Raw genomic sequence first — 19,726 nt, forward strand, 5'->3', positions numbered from 1 at the left:
AAAAGCATGGATACATGCTCCTGTTGTGTAATCAACTAAAGTTGAAAAATTCAACTATTACAAAAGGCTGCACAAGCAGAATGTAATTTTGTGTCATCCCTTGTTTTGTTGGTATTGTTAAACACTGTCATCCACAGTAGATATATTTTCAACAGTTTAAGGGCCTGTAAACCTGTCTACAAGTACTCCAGGGGAATCAATTTCTGGTTAGATTGAAATATATCAAGCCGCAAGGCGAAGCTCTCGATTTACCGGTCAATCTACGTTCCTACTCTCACCTATGATCATGAGCTTTGGGTCATGACCGAAAGGACAAGATCCCGGATACAGGCGGCCGAAATGAGCTTTCTCCGCAGGGTGGCTGGGCGTTCCCTTAGAGATAGGGTGAGAAGCTCGGTCACCCGGGAGGAGCTCAGAGTAGAGCCGCTGCTCCTCCACATCGAGAGGGGTCAGCTGAGGTGGCTTGGGTATCTGTTTCGGATGCCTCCGGAACGCCTTCCCGGGAAGGTGTTCCGGGCCCGTCCCACCTGGAGGAGACCCCGGGGAAGACCTAGGACACGCTGGAGGGACTATGTCTCCCGGCTGGCCTGGGAACGCCTCGGTCCCCCCCCGGAAGAGCTAGAGGAAGTGTCTGGGGAGAGGGAAGTCTGGGCATCTCTGCTTAGACTGCTGCCCCCGCGGAAGAAGATGAATGAATGAATTGAAACATATACCTGTATTTGTAGAAACGCAGTTTTGCTCAACATTTACAATGTTTTGCTCTTTCTAATACAAATACAGTTGATATCAATTTTACCAACAACAGCATTGTCACATTTGGCATTGAGCCTATAGCAATGTATCTTTATTCAGAGTTGGGCAAAAATGTATTACATTTGTAGATAGCCATGGGAAGCAACGAATTGAGTGGGCATTGACCAATAATCTCCTAACAGTTCTACAACAAATTCCCATCAGGTATAGCCATAGGATTAGCCACACAAACCCAAGTTGTTTGAGGTGCAGCTCTCACACAGTGAGCAGAGCCTGGTTGTATATGTAAGTAACTCACTCTCAAAGCTAGTTCAGCATATTTCTTTGTCTTTATACAGAGCTGAGTAAATTGTGGATTTACTGCTATTGGTATACACAGTGCACAGTATGAGGATATGTAAAGAGTGAGCAGAGAAATCGGTCAAGTTTACAAGCCTGTTAAAAATATTATGTGTTTCCTATAAAATATTTGAAATACAAATTGCGTTGGGCCTTAAAAACTGAGGAAATGTATTCTCATACACATGAAAATGACAACCTTTTGCAAAGGAACGTGTTGTATAAAAAGACAAGTTAATGTCAACAATGGATTATGTTGCCCAATAGTAATCCCAAAAGGTTCAGCCACAACAAGCATAGCAGACAAAAGCAACACCTGTCATATCAGCTGGAAACCAGGGGAAGATTCTACCTCTCACAGTTCTCTAATGAAATCCTTGGCAACGTGATTTTCATGGTATCCTGCCACTTGATTTTCTTAAGCACTGTATGACCCCTGGGCTGCGAATGTTCTTTATTAGCACTCAACAGAAACTACAGCAATCACAATAAAATGGCATAACAAGCCCTGCCCTGTTAAATGAGTGCACTAGAAACTCACATCCGAAACCAATCAGTCAGTCCCCCAGCAGTCCATCAGTCAATTCCCTCAACAGTCAGTCAATTCCCCCACAGGTCAGCCAGTAAAATGACAGTCCATCAGGCACTTTATTTAAGTGAACTAAGGTTTCTCTGACTCATCAAAAACCTGTTTGTAAAAAGTAAATCCTATTAGACCACTTCTATCAAAGACCAACTGCACTCCTCCCTCCCTCCTCTCCCAATGAATCCAGGCTCTACTTCCTGCGCCGTGGGCGGGCAAACCTGTGTGGTCCACTCATCCCTTCAGAGAACAGTGAAGAGGCAAGCCTCGGAGGCTCATTAGTCCACCCATTGGGGGAGTAACGGGGGAGGGAGTAAGGGGGAGGCCCAGATGGGTAGCGACTTCTATCTTCTTCATGGTGGGGGGGTGACCTCCAGTCCGCCTCACCCCTCCTGTGCTCTCCAGGGGGGTAGGGCCTCCTACCGTCGCCATGTTGCTGGGGGGGGCCTCCACTGGTAATTGCTGAGGATAGGCGGAGGGAGAAGACCAGGTTGTGGGGACCACATGCCATGCGGAGGCAGAGGAGGTGGAAGGAGGCATCGGCTGTGTTTCTGGTGGTTCATTCCCCTCCGGTGGAGAGGCCTTGAGGGGGAGAGAAAGACTGTTACATAGGCAATATTACTCATGTCATAGGATGATGGAGGATGGAGGAGCAGAGCTGCCAAAATCTAAAAATAAAATTATATATGCAACAAAATGTAAATGTACACAGAAATAAATATCAGTGACATTTGTAAAACACAGCATTAATTAGTACGTTCCTAATAATAATAATCCAAATTTTTATTTTCAGTCTTTATTCATTTATTTCCATGTTTTATTCCTGTATTTATTTATTTCTGGAATATTTTATTGATTTATTTATTTGTTTCTGTATTTCCTTGTACTTAAGCTAATGAGGGGGCGGGACTTTAACAGTCAGATATGCCAATCAAGCCCAGAGCAGCAGATAGAATCAGACTGAAGACAGTGAGTGCTGTTTTAGATACTTGGCACATCCCCATGTTGTGCATGTGCAAGATACTGGCCAATCAATACCCCTAGTTTAAGAACATGCATTGTTTGTTCATAGGTGACACAATGTATCGAAAGAACCGATTTCGGCCATGTGAATAGGCTATAAGAACGGCACATCTTTGCTGGTCTGTGCCGGTTCATTCGGGTGTAGTATATGGGTGAATTTCAATGGCAGTTCATTGGCTTCATTAAAACACCTACATTAATTTTAGACACCAGCTCAGTGCCAAGTTATCTTTAATGTCAAGTAAAACAGGAGCAGCCAACCAAGCTTTCAAATCCTTTTTGCAGTCTGCAATGCAAGACAAATGTTATTGTACACGCGTGCTTCCACCATCCTCCCCGCAAACGACGCCTGTGTAGGCCTCCTGGAGTCAGCCTGCATGGTATTACAGCCAGCCCTTAATAATGAAATGATTCATACCTTTAAATCTGGATGGAGTTACATAGGCCATTTTAAATGTGTTGGTGTTGAGTTAAGTGTATACACTAAAATCTAACAAAACATTACACAGTTATGTAATCTTTTATTATACTCCAGGGTGATAACTCTACACTTATAATACAGCTCTGGAAATAATTAAGAGGACACTGCGCCTTTCTCTTTCCTTTCCAAAAAGTTTGGAAACGCAGGTTTTGAGTGTGGAACAGAAGCATTCAATTTGCAGTGGAGTCTGTGACAGTCTTTACCCAGATTTTGTTTACTTTTGATTTGCCACTTTACATTCTTTTATTCACTATAATCCTTGGTTAGTTCCCTTTTAAAAAATATATATTCAAATAATACTTAAATATATAAGCAATAAGTGATGGCAGGTGCTAGTGAGGAATTTTCTTTTGTACGTTTGCCCAGTGAAAAAGAAATGATCAGTCTATAATTTTAATGGTAGGTTTATTTGAACAGTGAGAGACAAAATCCAGAAAAACCCATGTCAAAAATGTTATAAATTGATTTGCATTTTAATGAGTGAAATAAGTATTTCATCCCCTCTCAATCAGAAAGATTTCTGGCTCCCAGGTGTCTTTTATACAGGTAACAAGCGGAGATTAGGAGCACACTCAAAGGGAGTGCTCCGAATCTCAGCTTGTTACCTGTATAAAAGACACCTGTCCACAGAAGCAATCAATCATATTCCAAACTCTCCACTCTCCACGACCAAAGAGCTGTCCAAGGATGTCAGGGACCAGATTGTAGACCTACACTGGAATGGGGTACAAGACCATCGCCAAGCAGCTTGGTGAGAAGGTGACAACAGTTGGTGTGATTTTTCGCAAATGGAAAAAACACAAAAGATCTGTCAATCTCCCTCGGTCTGGGGCTCCATTGCAAGATCTCACCTCGTGGAGTTGCAATGATCATGAGAATGGTGAGGAATCAGCCCAGAACTACACAGGGCGATCTTGTCAATGATCTCAAGGAAGCTGGGACCATAGTCACCAAGAAAACAATTGGTAACACTACGCCATGAAGGACTGAAATCCTGCAGTGCCCGAAAGGTCCCCCTGCTCAAGAAAGCACATGTACAGGCCTGTCTGAAGTTTGCCAATGAACATCTGAATGATTCAGAGGAGAACTGGGTGAAACTATTGTGGTCAGATGAGACCAACATCGAGCTCTTTGGCATCAAATCAACTCGCCGTGTTTGGAGGAGGAGGAATGCTGCATATGACCACAAGAACACCATCCCCACCGTCAAACATGGAGGTGGAAGCATTATGCTTTGGGTGTGTTTTTCTGATAAGGGGACATGACAACTTCACTCCATCAAAGGGACGATGGACAGGGCCATGTACCGTCAAATATTGGGTGAGCACGTCCTTCCCTCAGCCAGGGCAATGAAAATGGATGGGTATTCTAGCATGACAATGACCCAAAACACAAGGCCAAGGCAACAAATAAACGGCTCAAGAAGAAGCACATTAAGGTCCTGGAGTGGCCTAGCCAGTCTCCAGACCTTAAACCCCATAGAAAACCTGTGAAGGGTTCTGAAGGTTTGAGTTGCCTAACGTCAGCCTCGAACCCTTAATGACTTGGAGATGATCTGCAAAGGGGAGTGGGACAAAATCCCTCCTGAGATGTGTGCAAACCTGGTGGTTAACTACAAGAAACGTCTGACCTCTGTGATTGCAAACAAGGGTTTTGACACCTAGTCGTGTTTTGCAGATGGATCAACTACATTCCACTCATTAATGTTGGGGAATGGGCAAAAACCGTACATATCAGCCTAAAATGATGTACCCAAATCTAAATGCTGGTAGCTCATGACCTGAATATAGTAGAAAAATGTTTGGTTCCATTTGAAAGGAGACACTGTAGTTGGTAGGAATTATAAATTAATGCAGGAAAGTATAACACAATAGATTTGGCAGAAGATAAAACAAACCAAAAACTTATTTTTTTGTTAAAAAAATTAAACAGAAGAAAGAAATCCTCATGTTTGAATTGCAGTGGGGAAGGCCAAACATAGATTAGGAATCTGGAGAAACTTTCCACTTGATCCACTAGATGTCAGCAGGATCAAGGTAAAGTGTCAGGCCATTTGATATAAAATTCAATGATCTACTTACTCATTTGTAAAGCAATTTGTGCCAAATTGGACACTTTGGACATTATGAATTTTCAGGTTCATACCTACACAGAACATACAACAGTGCATAGGTGATTAAAAATAAGGGTTACACACTCCCAGGAATGTTATACATGATGGAAAATGTGCTTCCCTTCATAAAGGCCCTAACAGGAGGCACAACAAGGAGGCGGATCCAATGATCTAACATCATGTGGTGTTTGCATCATATGTGGTGATCTAACATCATATGATATGACATAGCCTAACATGCTAATGCTAATATATTTTATGTTTTGGGTAATCTATCTTATTGTACTCACCAAGTGTGGATCGTGTTCTCTCAACCTAGCTTGTTTAGTGTCTTTGCTGGCGTGGTGCGAAACATATAGACAACATAGAAGAATAAACTATGTCTGGTTACATGCTAGAGACTCTTCTTTTCAGAAATACCAATTATTGCTGTGTTAAAACCTAATAAGGGTTTTGAATATCATGAATAGTTTTGCTCAGAGTTGATCGAGTTGGATTACGCTGTGAAGAACAATCGTTTTCAATTATTAAAACAGATTTTATCAAACAAAACGATGCTTTGCTATATCTCTGGGTCCATCAAGATAAATCAGAAGATGGCTCAAGCACAATAATTTTTTCGAACTCTTACAGTATATTATTTCCTAATACCCGTGTCTTGGTAAACACACCTAGGTAAGACTATTATTAGCAAGCAAACATGGGTTTAGTTGATGAGATACCAGCAATATGTTACCAGTAAAATATTGACGGACAGAAACTAGGCAGCGCCCAATAGATATACAACAACGCTAGATGACTATGGCCTCAGAAATGTCAACAGAACATATAAGTAAATTGACAGTTATGATGTCAATTACTAACTAAGGATTGTGATCCACATAATGTTTGGAGCTTTGTAGAGAGGAGGAGATACTTGTGCCCCGGAAACCACTGGGTGTCTGTGACTGGGGCTGGGGAATGACTGTAAGGAAGGGGGAGAGAGGCCACTGTCCCAACCCAACTATGGCGACAGCCTTAATGGGGTAATAAAAAGAAAAACACAAGTCATGAAACTCCTATCTAATGGGTGAAAACGTATGTTCTATTAGCGGGTAAAATAACTTGTGGACCATCTGTGAAATCTGGAGACTAACCACTTTGGCGTGGCAAATGCGATGTTCTACCAACGGAGCTATACGGGACCTACACCGGACCCAATCAGTTTGCTCTCCTCACTGGTTCTCTGCTTCAGTGCTCAGAATTTTGAGTAATCACCGGACTGGAAATTTGTGATGAACCTGGCAACCCTGTCTTGCTTTCAGGCTCACATTGCACGTTGCCGCAGTTACTTAAACACTGAGATGGAAATGCAATATTTGACCTTTTCAGTCAGAAACTGATAGTGCAGTCTTTAAAAATGTTTACAACCATGAATATTTCTAAAAAGGATATTAACGGTTAACCCCCCAAAAATAGGCAAAGGCTTAACAACATTTGTCAAAGGAATGTGTGATTTTGGGTGGATTACCCATACCATCTTCTTCCGCTTATCCGGGGCCGGGTCGCGGGGGCAGCAGTCTAAGCAGGGATGCCCAGACTTCCCTCTCCCCAGACACTTCCTCTAGCCCTACCGGGGGGACACCGAGGCGTTCCCAGGCCAGCCGGGAGACATAGTCCCTCCAGCGTGTCCTAGGTCTTCCCCGGGGTCTCCTCCCGGTGGGACGGGACCGGAACACCTTCCCAGGAAGGCGTTCCGGAGGCATCCGAAAAAGATGCCCAAGCCACCTCAGCTGACCCCTCTCGATGTGGAGGAGCAGCGGCTCTACTCTGAGCTCCTCCCGGGTGACCGAGCTTCTCACCCTATCTCTAAGGGATCGCCCGGCCACCCTGCGGAGAAAGCTCATTTCGGCCGCCTGTATCCGGGATCTTGTCCTTTCGGTCATGACCCAAAGCTCATGACCATAGGTGAGAGTAGGAACGTAGATTGACTGGTAAATCGAGAGCTTCGCCTTGCGGCTCAGCTCTTTCTTCACCACGACAGACCGATACATCGACTGCATTACTGCAGAAGCTGCACCGATCCGTCTGTCAATCTCCCGTTCCATCCTTCCCTCACTCGTGAACAAGACCCCTAGATACTTAAACTCCTCCACTTGAGGCAGGCACTCTCCACCAACCTGAAGTGGGCAAGCCACCCTTTTCCGACTGAGGACCATGGCCTCGGATTTGGAGGTACTGATTTTCATCCCCACCGCTTCACACTCGGCTGCAAAACCGTCCCAGCGCATGCTGAAGGTCCTGGTTAGAAGGGGCCAACACGACAACATCATCTGCAAAGAGCAGAGACGAAATTGTGTGGTCCCCAAACCTGACACCCTCCGGCCCCTGGCTGCGCCTAGAAATTCTGTCCATAAAAATTACGAACAGAACCGGTGACAAAGGGCAGCCCTGCCGGAGTCCAACATGCACTGGGAACAAGTCTGACTTACTGCCGGCAATGCGGACCAAGCTCCTGCTTCGGTTGTACAGGGACCTGACAGCCCTTAGCAAAGGACCCAGGACCCCATATTCCCCAAGCACCCTCCACAAGATGCCGCGAGGGACACAGTCGAATGCCTTCTCCAAATCCACAAAACACATGTGGATTGGTTGGGCAAACTCCCATGAACCCTCCAACACCCCGTAGAGGGTATAGAGCTGGTCCAGTGTTCCACTGGATTACCCATTTAATCAATATCCTACCTGTTTCTTTACACAACGCTCAAGAGCCAAACCTGTGATTCTATTCAGAGTGCAACACTTCACAATACTTGTAATGAGAAGTGTTTGGCCAAAGTACAGGTACAGCCCTAACAGCTGTTCTGCTATAATAGAGTATAGGAGAGAAGAGTAATAGAGATTGAAGAGGTAAAGGGCGGGGGTGGCAGCTAAGGGTACTTAGCAGGGGTGTCGCAATATACCGGGATTGACGATAGCCGCGATATTAAAAATATATATATATTGAAATAATGTTAATAAGACAGTATTCACTAAGCAAAAATGAAATTTTTCTAAACACTCCTCTCAGTTTTTTTAATAGCTTATTCAAAAGATACAAGAGAAACAATATGTGCTTAAATTAGGAATCTGGACCTATTGTTGAAATCAACTTGTTAGCCCCACTAGAAGCACTGGGAGAGATCTGCAAAGATGCGCCGTTTTTGTAGCTTACTGACTTGGAGAATTTTTTTACTTTTTACAAAACATCCTAGCGGTTTTTCTATAGCTCATTCATGTCACCCATACACAAACTAGTTTTCGTAGCCTACTCACTAGGTGAAAATCTGTTTTCCAAAAACTCTTCTCTGTTAGGCCTTGTGGATCTTTTGTTTATTAGCCTTTCCACTATCCATTAAGTGTAACTGTTCTATTTGCACGCTTTTATTTTTTTATTTGTACAGTTATGGTTACAGACTCTTTCCTCCCTACACTACACTATTTTGAGTAATTTATTTGCCAAAAAATTATTCAAACACAAAGTTGAATATAAATTTGACTGATTGCATTACTATTTTGTTCTTTCAAAAAAAAAAAAAAAATTTGATTTCACGATAATATCATTATTGTGAATTATTTTGGCCACGATAATCGTGTAGGGAAAATCTGATATTGTGACAGCCCTAGTACTTACACAGAGGGGCCATGGTTGTAATGCCGGTTGTAATGGCTGTCACGATGATTGTCAGGATAACTTCTATAGCCGCCTCTGATTGGCTCCAGCTCCGACTTCTCCATTCCATCATTACTACCGAGAGAGATAGAGAGGGGGGAAAGCATGAAAGTAAGAACGAACAGATCAAGATAAACTGGACAGAGGGACACAGACAGACAGATAACCTTCTCTTTGGCCCAGTCTGTAGGTCTTGCAGGTAGTTCTTCCTTTCTATGGAGTGGCCCCGTGAAGAATTAAACACTGAAATAACAGAGGTAAAGCACATCACATACATGCATGACTGCAGATATACATAACTTCAAGGATGTTAAGTACTCACACTCTACAGCCATGTTAGGATCCATCCCATCCACATCGATCAGGTACCTGAGAGTAAAGGAGGAAGAAATAAGCCTGTTACATGGAAACATAGAATTTGCCAGGACATCCACCAAAGTAAACTAAATGCTCCTTACCTACAGACCAGGTAGCCTGTTCTGTTGAGACCATGAGTACAGTGCACTCCGATCAACTTATCTATGAAAAACATTGATGATAAAAATGTTTAAATAAGTTATTTGGTCTTCCCGCTGATCATTAAAGATGCATTCAAGGTGATGTGATCACCCTCATTGAAATTAATAAGCCCCTCCAAAACCACACTAACCTAAAAAGGTGAACTATTCTTGTTTAAAAGCGACCTCAAGCTGTCAGACATATCACTGCTAATAACTATGTTCCGGTGAGCAGCCAGTCTATCGGGGAGAGAAAGTTACAACTCTCTGTGTTAACAGGCTAAACCAATTATTGGTTTGCAAGCTGGGATCATGTGAACGGAGGGGCTCTTTAAAACAACACAGCCAATCCGTTTCACTAATGACTGGGGTGTGTGTGTGTATTCTGGGTGTGTTTGACTGACCATTGTCTGTGTTGTCCCGTAGAAACCTGCAGACAGCACGTTTGAAACTAAGGATTGTTGAATCACTGGGAATTTCATGACCAGCTGTGAAGATCTTCAGATAGAACACTGAGTCTGGAAGGTCCTAAACACAAACACACGCATAAGAAACTACACCATACAGTCTGCATTATTAATGGATCATTCGCAAACTAACAGCACTTTTTGAACAGCTGTTTTGAATAAATTGCATTGGTTAAAAAGTATGTTCATTTGGTTCTCCGATTTCCAAAATATTCGTTGCAACAATAATCTCTAAAACACTGTGTGCGCACTGCAGAACCAATAAGTAAATACAAAGTGTGAGGAGTACTTTTTTATGTTAAATAAAATGTTCTAGTCAATTAAAGTCGAGGGAAAACAACAGGGCGACCTAATAATTTGGACAGGTAAGATGTAACCTATTTGAACATGCATTTCACGCTCTAATAGCCAGCTCTTTCGAGTGAACCTAGCCAAAAGAAATGGCTCACAGAAATGCCTTTTGAAATGCCTTTTAAAACTCTGTGTGTGTAACCATGGTGAGTGCGTGTACCTCAGGTTTGTAGTATCGTGTAGTAAAGGTGAGGTCTATGATCAGTCCAAGCTCCTGTCCATCTTTCTCCAGAATCTGCATCAGCTCCCTTGGACCAAATGGCTCAGAATGCTCCACGAGATCACAAAGGGCCTGGAACACACATTGCCGCAGACATTCCTATACTTGACAGAAGCACTAGAACAGCAAGAACAGCAAGTCCCAAACCTTTCCATTCTGGGGACTCCCAAGGACTACCCCTTGCATTATCTTTATTTGACATTGTCAATTGTAACTGTGAAAGTAAAAGATTCAGGTCTACTATGATTATTAGTATTGACAGTGCACTATACACTCATAAATTAATGTTTGGAGAGAAAAAACAAAAACATTTTGCGGATTACCTGCATTACCCCACTGGCCCATTAAACCACTGAACTAAAACACCTGACTGATACCTGTTTTAGGGGGACTTTAAACGAGATGAACCGTGTCCCCGGTATCCTCTTCCCTGCTGCTTGGTAGTCTTCCCATCTGTAGAAGCGAGTGCAGGACAATAATATGATAGCCGTACAAACAGACATGTTAACATTTAGGCTCGCTAGCACTTTAAAGAGTACATCTTCACCTGTCCGGTATCCCTTTTTTCTTATGTGGAGGCATATTTTTCTTGACTTTCTCGCAGGTAATATTTGACGTTATTTATACAGGCAACGTGATCTGAAATATAAGAACGTATTAGTCACTAGTAACGGAAAGCTATATCAGTTAATTGGCTCCCTGTCTCTCAGCAACCCAGACGCAGTCGCTTGCCCAAAGATTAGTTAGCTGTTTAGCTAGCTAGCCGTTGGCTAACTAACGTTAGCTTGATAACTAAATGCAGTGCTCTCTTCAGTGGACCGACCGTTTTGCTGTAACGTTATTGGATTCATTACACACCCCTGAACTACGAACTCTTCTCCGCGGTTTCAAATCATATTTCGTTTTATCTGAAAGAGGAATAACTAAATTAAACTAACCATAGTTTTTTCCCCATGGATAGCGTTCCAGTTGCCGAATGTAAATGACGTAAACAGACTAGTGTAACTACCAAAATGTCTCGGTTTCCCCCTACTGGTATGGATATGGTGAACCGGAGAGAAACCAGGTAAAAGGAAACTAAATCTCAAATCGCATACTTCTATACTATATAGTACGCCAGTTAGTATGTCCAAACGATTGTACGCTGAAAATATTATGCCAATAGTTATTGTTTCGGCTGGATTTTCTACGTTGCATCCGTACATTAAGGTGAACAGATGTCTGAAATGAAAACCGTGGATATTTCCAGTTTGGCGGTCAATATATCATTAAAGTATCTGATGTTATTATCTATGAAATAGAAATGGGGATAATTCCGGTTTCTTGTAGTTAGTCTAACGGGCATATTGTGATAGACAGAGAAAACAACTATATTACAGAAACACCACAGACAAGTCTGAACTGTCCAATCTGAACAGCCATTCAGTGGTCTTGAATGTCTGGGCAGAATAAGAGCAGAAGAAAACATGAGCAAAATTGAAAAACAGAGACAATGGACTTAATAAAATTCTTCTACAATCTTTCTCTTTTGTTTACTCATTTCTTCTCGTTCTTCATTTCCCTTTCTTTACTTTTCCACCTCATCTTCTACACTCTCCTCACTTCACTCTTATTACTGTTTCCTTCTCACTCTCCTCTCCAATCTTTAATAGTATACTATTAGAAAAAAAAAATTGGATAACAGATTTCCATTGCTTGCCTAATCTTTTTATTTTTATCTCATTTTATCTCAAAACATTGTAGTAATAAATTGGTTTTGTTATCATATCTTTACTATTTCTTCTCAATCTACTCTTCCTCCTCTCCTTCCTCTCCACTCAAACAGAAACAAATGTGCTAGTTATCCATTAAGATTTCAAAATATATTTTAAAAATACCTGTCAAATCATTTAAATTGTATAAAACAAATAAATATCATCATTAATTGTGCATTCATTTAATATGATCATATTTTCAAAATAGCCCGTCCACGGCTAGTATTATACTGTATGTGAACGTTTTTTAATCTAGAGTAGCTAGCGAACCTCTACATAGCTAACGTTACCTAAAATAACCTATTTTAAACCTTATAGAGCAGATCATCTATCTATTTAATAGTAATACATTGTGACATTATAACATCGCTAGCTATTATTTAGAACGTATTTGAAACCTGTCTAGAAAATACGTCTATGGTGATGTTGTTGATTCACTGTTGTGGACACTTGTTAGCTTCTGGCCGAGTTTCCCCACATGAGTTCTTTCTAAAATTAGCGTGAGCAAGTCATTGGCAGAAGAGTGACTGAAGCTACTATAGCGTGCAGCTCCCTCTGTTGGCCAAAAACAAGCATCGCGCAACCGATAGGCTCTGCTGCCCGGTCTTTTTTGCCACGTAAAATATGATTTCACTTTGCGGCTTTTTAACGCAATTAAAAACTGGGAAATTTCTATGGCAAACCTTTTTAACATTTATTCGCTATACTTGATTATCCGGAATTAACATGACAGATATCAACACCGTAATTTTGACTAGTCTTAATTACATTGTGACTTGTCAGAATTTTGATTCAAGATATCTAACACTCTGACTAGTCAACACTACAGTTAAAGATATCTGTAATTCAGTTTTGACTCGTCATCCATCCATACAGGCAGGCAGTGTTGGCAGAACTAATAGATTCCCGAAAATTGGGCTATTTTTGATGACCGTTTGCGGGCAGAAATTGGCAAAAAATAGCGTTTGTATGTTTTTGTAGAGTCCGGGTGATTGGGCAGTATCTGTCAATAAAATCGGGAAACCCTGCCTGTTGGGCCAATGGCAAGGTAACCCCTCTTAGACCTTGGCCAAAACTTAAATCACATACATTCTAAATCGTATGACAGATATGTATGCAAGAAGATTAGTATACCCCAAACCATATTACGCAAAAAGTGCCAAGAAGGTCTAATATTTCTGGTGGATATTTGAAGAAGGCCCTATGCAACATGCCTTTTATAGACCACAACCCCTTGCACTAAGTGAAAGAGGGGTTTGGAACGATTCTATCGTCTTTTCATTTGACGTCACATACGTTATATCATTGTCATTCACGTATTGGTGAGTTCAAGCTTGGCGATTAATGCGCGACAAAATAATCTAATGTTGACAGCAATTTTATGACGAGATATTTTGTCCCAATTCTGGCCCAACCTACAAGCTAACTTCACCTGCAACCGCAATATATGTATTTGTAGGTAGTATGCGATTTCAGATTCACTCTTCAATTACGTTTTACATAATCACACCCACGTGTACCTGCGCTTGCCATTAATTGAAATGATCTAACTTGATACGGATTTCACGCACCTCAACAGCAATGTAACCAATTAGGTTCTAGTCTGACCCAAACATTTAATGTAGAATAAACTTAGCGACGTGGCTACAATTTGCAGAGGATTGTGGGTGATATCAACCCTGCACGTGAGCAAAGTCGTTCACTCGGCTCCTTAGGCTTTCATAAATTTGAATGACAGTTAAGACCGTATCAAAACTGCATCCTGTTCTAATGGGAATTCCCCAAGATACAATCTCAGGGCAATGGGGCCATTTGCTTTGCTACCTGTTTTCGGAGAATTTCAAAAGTTATTAGCCGTGTCCGGGATATCCTCTTTCCCACTGCTTGAGTCTTCCCATCTGTAGAGCGAGAGCAGGTCAATGTGATCGGCTTTCTAACGACCGTTTAACATTTAGGCTGACTGGCAGTTTATAAAGTAACATTTTACCTTTGTGGTATCCCGTTTTCTTGTGTGGAGGCAGTTTTTTCCTCGGGTTGACTCTTACTTAATAGTGAATGTTACTTCTACTGGCAATACGTTCTGAAATATAGTGTGTGTTAGCCAATAGCAACAAACGAACTGATAAGTGAGCTAGTTAAATGGCTGTAACCCAGACATAGTTGTCGCTTTATAAACAGTTAATTCACTAGCTGAGAGTCTGTCTACTTGTCGATTGGAGTCAGCCATAACTCTTAACAGTGATGGGCTGCCTGTAGCATTTGAGTATGTTTGGGTGTGTATTCAAGGTAGGTGTTTGATATCTGCAGTGAGTCACTTTGGCTCAATTAGTAAACCATGGCACTTCATATGCCTGGGCTGTGCGTTTGATTCCCACTTGGCACCAGTAGAAAACAATTGTGATTGCATGACTAAATGTGTCATGTAAATTACTTAAATGTATGCATCTGCTATTGTATATTAAATCTGCTAAATGACTAAGAACTGTAGAGGAACTTCATATTTTGCTAACATGAACTAAAATGCAAAGAATTCCAGTGGTGTGGTCTTACTGGTTTTTCCCATTGGTGAAAATACCTACATTATCTAAGGGCAACCAAAAGCTGTACTCCTAAATGGTCATGTGTTTTCTCATATTCATTAACTCTTATTTATATAATGGGACTTAAAGATTCCATTGCATTACATGAGTCCAAGCCATTCTGAAAGTGAAGCTACAGCTGAAGGACTATTCAGCAAGGCCTGTAAAAATGATAGATCAGCTGATTATCAGCTAGGTGTTTAAAAGTGAGTACAAAGGTGAGATAACATTAAACACAGGAAAGACCATAGACAAGTGACAGGAATGAACAGAGTTAAGCAATACTAGGATCTATGAAACAACATATAATTCCAAGTTCAGCCTTCTAGGTGTGTTAGTGGCGGGGCGTGTAGCTTACCGGTCTGCAAGTTGGAACAACTGCAGTAAAATATATATACTCATACACACCCTGAACCAGACACTTTCAGACTGTACACTGACACACAGCTCAGGTAGATATTGACCTGCTAGTGGTCTATTTTATGTGTTTCACTTGTTGGACCAAGAGAGTAGAGAGGTCACTACATCCAGCACACTTTCTGTCACATTGAAAGTGCCTCAACTTGACTGCAAGCAGTTGTCTGAAGCAAGGATAGATAGAAAGGATCCCTACTACAACAATTCGACCTGACCACTGGTCTCCAAATACCATGTTTCCAAGGTGGCAGGCAGGAGCTGGAGATGAGGAGTGCAATCGGGCCATCCTGGTCTCAGTGTCAACCTTCGACCATGGGGTTCCGCTATGCAAGAGGCCAGGAGCAAAGAAAGACAACAAGAGACTCCACCGTACACTGACAAGGCTGGGTTACAAAGTTGAAATACACACAGACCTTAATGCTCAGGAGATATTAACACTCTTCAAGACAGGTAAGACACACACCTGCCTTCTCTGAATCAACCGTTCATCCAACCCAGGAATGTGGTTACATTACATTATATAAGGACAGGGTGTACCCTGTTAGCCCAATGATGCATGTCAGTTGAGAGCACATCATATTCTCTTATCCAAATGTAATAAAAGTATGTGGTAGTGCAGTAAAATATTAGTTTTATTATAGGACTACCAGCATAACATGACTTTAGTAATATCAATATTAGAATGATTCCTTGAAAGACCAGGAGAGTTTAACATAGAACAATAATAGTTTGCAGCATTGCAGTGTGATTTCTGAATTGTTTGTTCTAATAGTTTCACTTGTAGTGTGTGCCTTTAACTTATTTTTTCGTTGATACATCTGATGCTACACAAAGATAAATAACAGATTTTTTAAAACAGTTAAAGTTTTCTGAACTAATCCGGTTTATTAGTAATTAGATGTATTGTCGTTTGTTGTTCCAGTTTAAAATATTCCAGTTGTCTCAGCATCTGAGCCTAGCAATAAGTCTTAATGCATGTTGTTTGTGATGATCAATTCCACCTGTTGGAAATTCAAACTCTGGGTACATTTTAGATGGAACTGCCGCTGCAAGCCAGGATAATCTAGATTGGAAGCCTGATCTGGTCTATAAACCTGGAGTGTTAGGATATATCAAGGACCTAGAAAAAGGTCTTGTTCAATGGAATGCAGTATCTTAAATAATTATAGCAATATATGCTTGCGTATTTTAGAAAAATTGTAAAATAACCCAACATCTCAAAAAGAATGACAGTGAAATTAACTTGGTAACTTGGTTAGTTTTCCCACTTACCAAGCATGTAGAAGTCTGTAATTTTTATCATAGGTACTCTTCAACTGCGAGAGACAGAATCTAAAACAAAAATCCAGAAAATCACATTATGTGATTTTTAAGTAGTTAATTTGCATTTCAATGCTTTGATAATGGGGATATTCAAAGCCTTGGAAACATTCTTACATCCTACCCATAATTGGTGCTTTTGAAGAACCTTATTCCAGATTTTCTTTGAGTGGCCATGAATTTTTTCGTACAGTTTTCGTTAAGAATTGCACTAACCAACTGATGGGTGTATTTAACCTGAAATCATGTGAAACACCTTGATTGCACACAGCGGGACTCCATTTAATGAATTCATATGTGCCTTAGCAAAAACAGTTATTGTGTGAATACCCAAATAATGATTTCCTGTTTTATATTTATAATTACTTTAGAAAAAATATGCTGATTTATTTTACACTTATGACATTGGGGGCTTTGGATGTGTTCATCAGTGGCAAAAACTCCTTAAATCCATTTTGGGTTCATGTGGTAGATGTCCAAGGGGGTGAATACTTTTGAGAGCCACTGGACACCGGTATGGTCCTCAACATCATGAGCCACATATTTTGGGGTAGTTGATTTTCAAAAATTACAAAACCGCTGTCCTCGTGATAATGTATGACACACCTTTCTGAAAACACCAGTATAACAAGCACTGTGTAAACACCTGAAGACATTCACACACTCTGTCGTCAGCCATGCAAACATAAGGTGACTAATGCACAGGATAATTAAAGCAAACTTTTCTGAGCAATGGTCTGTCACCATCACATGCCACAGCCAGGAAAAACATGTCCCAGCCCTCCTCCTCCCTACCGGTTAAGGCAGTGGAGGAGGATCCATCCATTGTTTGGTTCCTCTCAAGGTTTTGCCCTTTTGCTGAGTGTGCTGCTGCATTGTCACTGTGGGACTATAGGCTGTTTTACTTTTTAACGACGGTTGGCCACAAGAACAGTGATGTGTCAATGTGCTGATCGTAGAGAGTGAACGGAAAGTGAAGGAGTGTTTCCTTGCGGTGCTGTCGTCTCACGGGGAGGACGGCTGTGTGTTTGGCGCGGACGGACAGCCTGTTAGACTGTCCCACATCTTCTCCTGCTTCAGCAACACCCACATGGAGAGCAAGACCAAACTGTTCTTCATCCAGGTCAATAGCATCATCACCCGCCTCACACCAAAACAAGTCAGACAATCAGTCAGTCAGTGAGTGATATAATAAGTAGTAGCCGCCATCTTTCTTTCTGTCTCTCTAGGCATGTCGTGGGGGTGAGCTGGATGATGGTGTAACAGTGGAGACAGATTCAGCTGGAAGTGATGGAACAGAGGACACCCTTTGTCAGTACCTGTCCATTCCCATGGATACGGCAGTGATGTACGCCACCACGCCAGGTTACGGGGCCTTCATGCACCCTCTGGGAGCTGTCTTCCTTCAGACACTCTGCATCCTTTTGGAGGAGGAAGGGGGTGGGGCCATGGAGCTGACACGCCTTCTGACACGCCTCTCCCACCGTGTTGCATTCCACTTTGAGGCCAAAGGTTGTGTGTTTGGGGGGAAAAAGGAAATGCCCTGCTTCGTTTCGCGACTGACCAGAGAGGTGTTCCCATTTGCAAGGCCTGAGAAGGGAGGTGCCAATGGACTTTCTACTACGACATTGGTTGACACGGTGTACAACAGACCTCGCAAACCATCTATAAGCTGAACCCACATTTTTTATAAAATCTAAAGACAACAGTAAATCGTGGACTGACTTTGATTGACAAGGTCTTTTTAGCCAGAGGGTTGGGAGTTTTTTGCGTAGGTTAAGACGGAATTTCCACTGTTACAAGTGTACAGCCTAAGTTTGTGTGCAATTTGGATGACTTAAAAGGAAGTCCGCTGATCAGACATGCAAAGAAAGGAACAGATTTGGAGATGTTGACAGGTTCAGAGTGACTTCTACAGACTGAGGCATTTTAAAATATCCCCAATAATTACATTATCAGGTTGCTGCAACTGTCAGGCTATAAACAAAGAAATAATAAATAGAATTAAGATAATCAATATACAATAAACAATAAGCTACACTTTAACTGTACTGGACATCTAGAAATTAATAACACAATATTATCATTTGAGTATTTTGCTAAGTTATGGACAACTTATGAGTTATAGCTGCTACTAGTATGTCCTGTTTCAAAACACTCATGTTAATGTAAAATGCTCAATAGCAAAATGCACGGAGTAAAAAATTACTTGAATAAAAATTCAATTAATAGATATTTGAATTTCTTTTGAATATGTCAGTGATGTTTTTTTTTTTAGGATTGTAATATTCATTAGTTTATTCCTGACTGGAACAGGAAGATGGAGGGTAAGTTGAACACGTGCCACACCAGAGCACCCACATCCAGGGGAAGTAGACGTGCGTCAGCCAGCCACTCGCTCTGCCATTATCAGCAGCATCTGATCAAAACATCTCACGGCTGAGTCTGCCATCAGGCTCCGCCCAGCAGGAGGGACTGCAATCTTCATACAGCTAGATTAAAACCAGTTGTAGCAGACAGGGACGAAGATATACTCAGCAGTGGGACAGGCTGAGATGGACAGACAACACTTCAATAAATGATGAATACCTGTCACGCTATACACTTGATAAGTCTTGTACATACAAACACAAAGATAAAACAGTTCAGCTCGAAAACATTCAAATGATTCAGTACTTCTACACGTCACCATTTCCTTATCATGGTTCAGGTCAAGTCTATCAGTTACATCTTCAAGCCAGCAGACCAGCTGCTGTACTGAGTTCATAGAGCAAACCTGTCACAACACAACTGCTTCTACACCTCAATAACCCACTTTCCTGCTTTGACGTTACCCAGAGCTATAGGACATGGACTTGAACATGAACACAGATCAGGATGCTCTGCCCTGCTAAAACTGAAATTATACCATGAAGGTTTGTCCCTCCAGCTGTTATTTTGTTTTGCAAGTTATAGAACATTTCTGATAAATGCAATTTGAAGTTCATTATAGTAATGAGTTAAGAAAACCTGTTGAAGTTTAAGAAAACATCTATATTACATTTTGACACCACTTTATAATGCAAGCTTTAATGAGAACCACTGATGTCAAAGTATCCTACCAAAACCACAGGCACAGACACGTTTCAGAAATAAGTC

At 41.5% G+C, this 19,726-nt stretch overlaps 2 protein-coding genes across 4 annotated transcripts; one reads left to right on the forward strand and one right to left on the reverse strand.

The window, feature by feature from the left end:
• Positions 1 to 827: 827 nt before the first annotated feature.
• Positions 828 to 14,545, reverse strand: dusp11 (dual specificity phosphatase 11 (RNA/RNP complex 1-interacting)). 3 transcript variants are annotated; one of them, XM_010878133.4, is made up of 11 exons: positions 14,260 to 14,545; positions 14,097 to 14,170; positions 11,066 to 11,157; positions 10,896 to 10,971; positions 10,459 to 10,590; positions 9,885 to 10,008; positions 9,442 to 9,502; positions 9,306 to 9,352; positions 9,151 to 9,226; positions 8,945 to 9,058; positions 828 to 2,257 (listed from the first exon to the last, which is right to left on the reverse strand). In XM_010878133.4, the coding sequence occupies exons 3-11, from the start codon at positions 11,098 to 11,100 to the stop codon at positions 2,095 to 2,097; spliced, it is 828 nt and encodes a 275-aa protein (XP_010876435.2). In that variant the 5' UTR covers positions 11,101 to 11,157; positions 14,097 to 14,170; positions 14,260 to 14,545; the 3' UTR covers positions 828 to 2,094. The 3 variants fall into 3 exon arrangements, with proteins under 3 accessions (XP_010876435.2, XP_010876433.2, XP_010876434.2); XM_010878131.5 differs by lacking the exons at positions 14,097 to 14,170; positions 14,260 to 14,545 and adding an exon at positions 11,457 to 11,559; XM_010878132.4 differs by lacking the exons at positions 14,097 to 14,170; positions 14,260 to 14,545 and adding an exon at positions 11,377 to 11,466.
• Positions 11,509 to 18,829, forward strand: LOC105015185 (caspase-3). The gene is made up of 4 exons (XM_010878130.3): positions 11,509 to 11,584; positions 15,513 to 15,718; positions 17,548 to 17,711; positions 17,818 to 18,829. The coding sequence occupies exons 1-4, from the start codon at positions 11,532 to 11,534 to the stop codon at positions 18,262 to 18,264; spliced, it is 870 nt and encodes a 289-aa protein (XP_010876432.1). The 5' UTR covers positions 11,509 to 11,531; the 3' UTR covers positions 18,265 to 18,829.
• Positions 18,830 to 19,726: the final 897 nt, after the last annotated feature.

The sequence above is a fragment of the Esox lucius genome, chromosome 14, assembly GCF_011004845.1.
Source record: "Esox lucius isolate fEsoLuc1 chromosome 14, fEsoLuc1.pri, whole genome shotgun sequence".
NCBI classification, from domain to species: domain Eukaryota; kingdom Metazoa; phylum Chordata; class Actinopteri; order Esociformes; family Esocidae; genus Esox; species Esox lucius.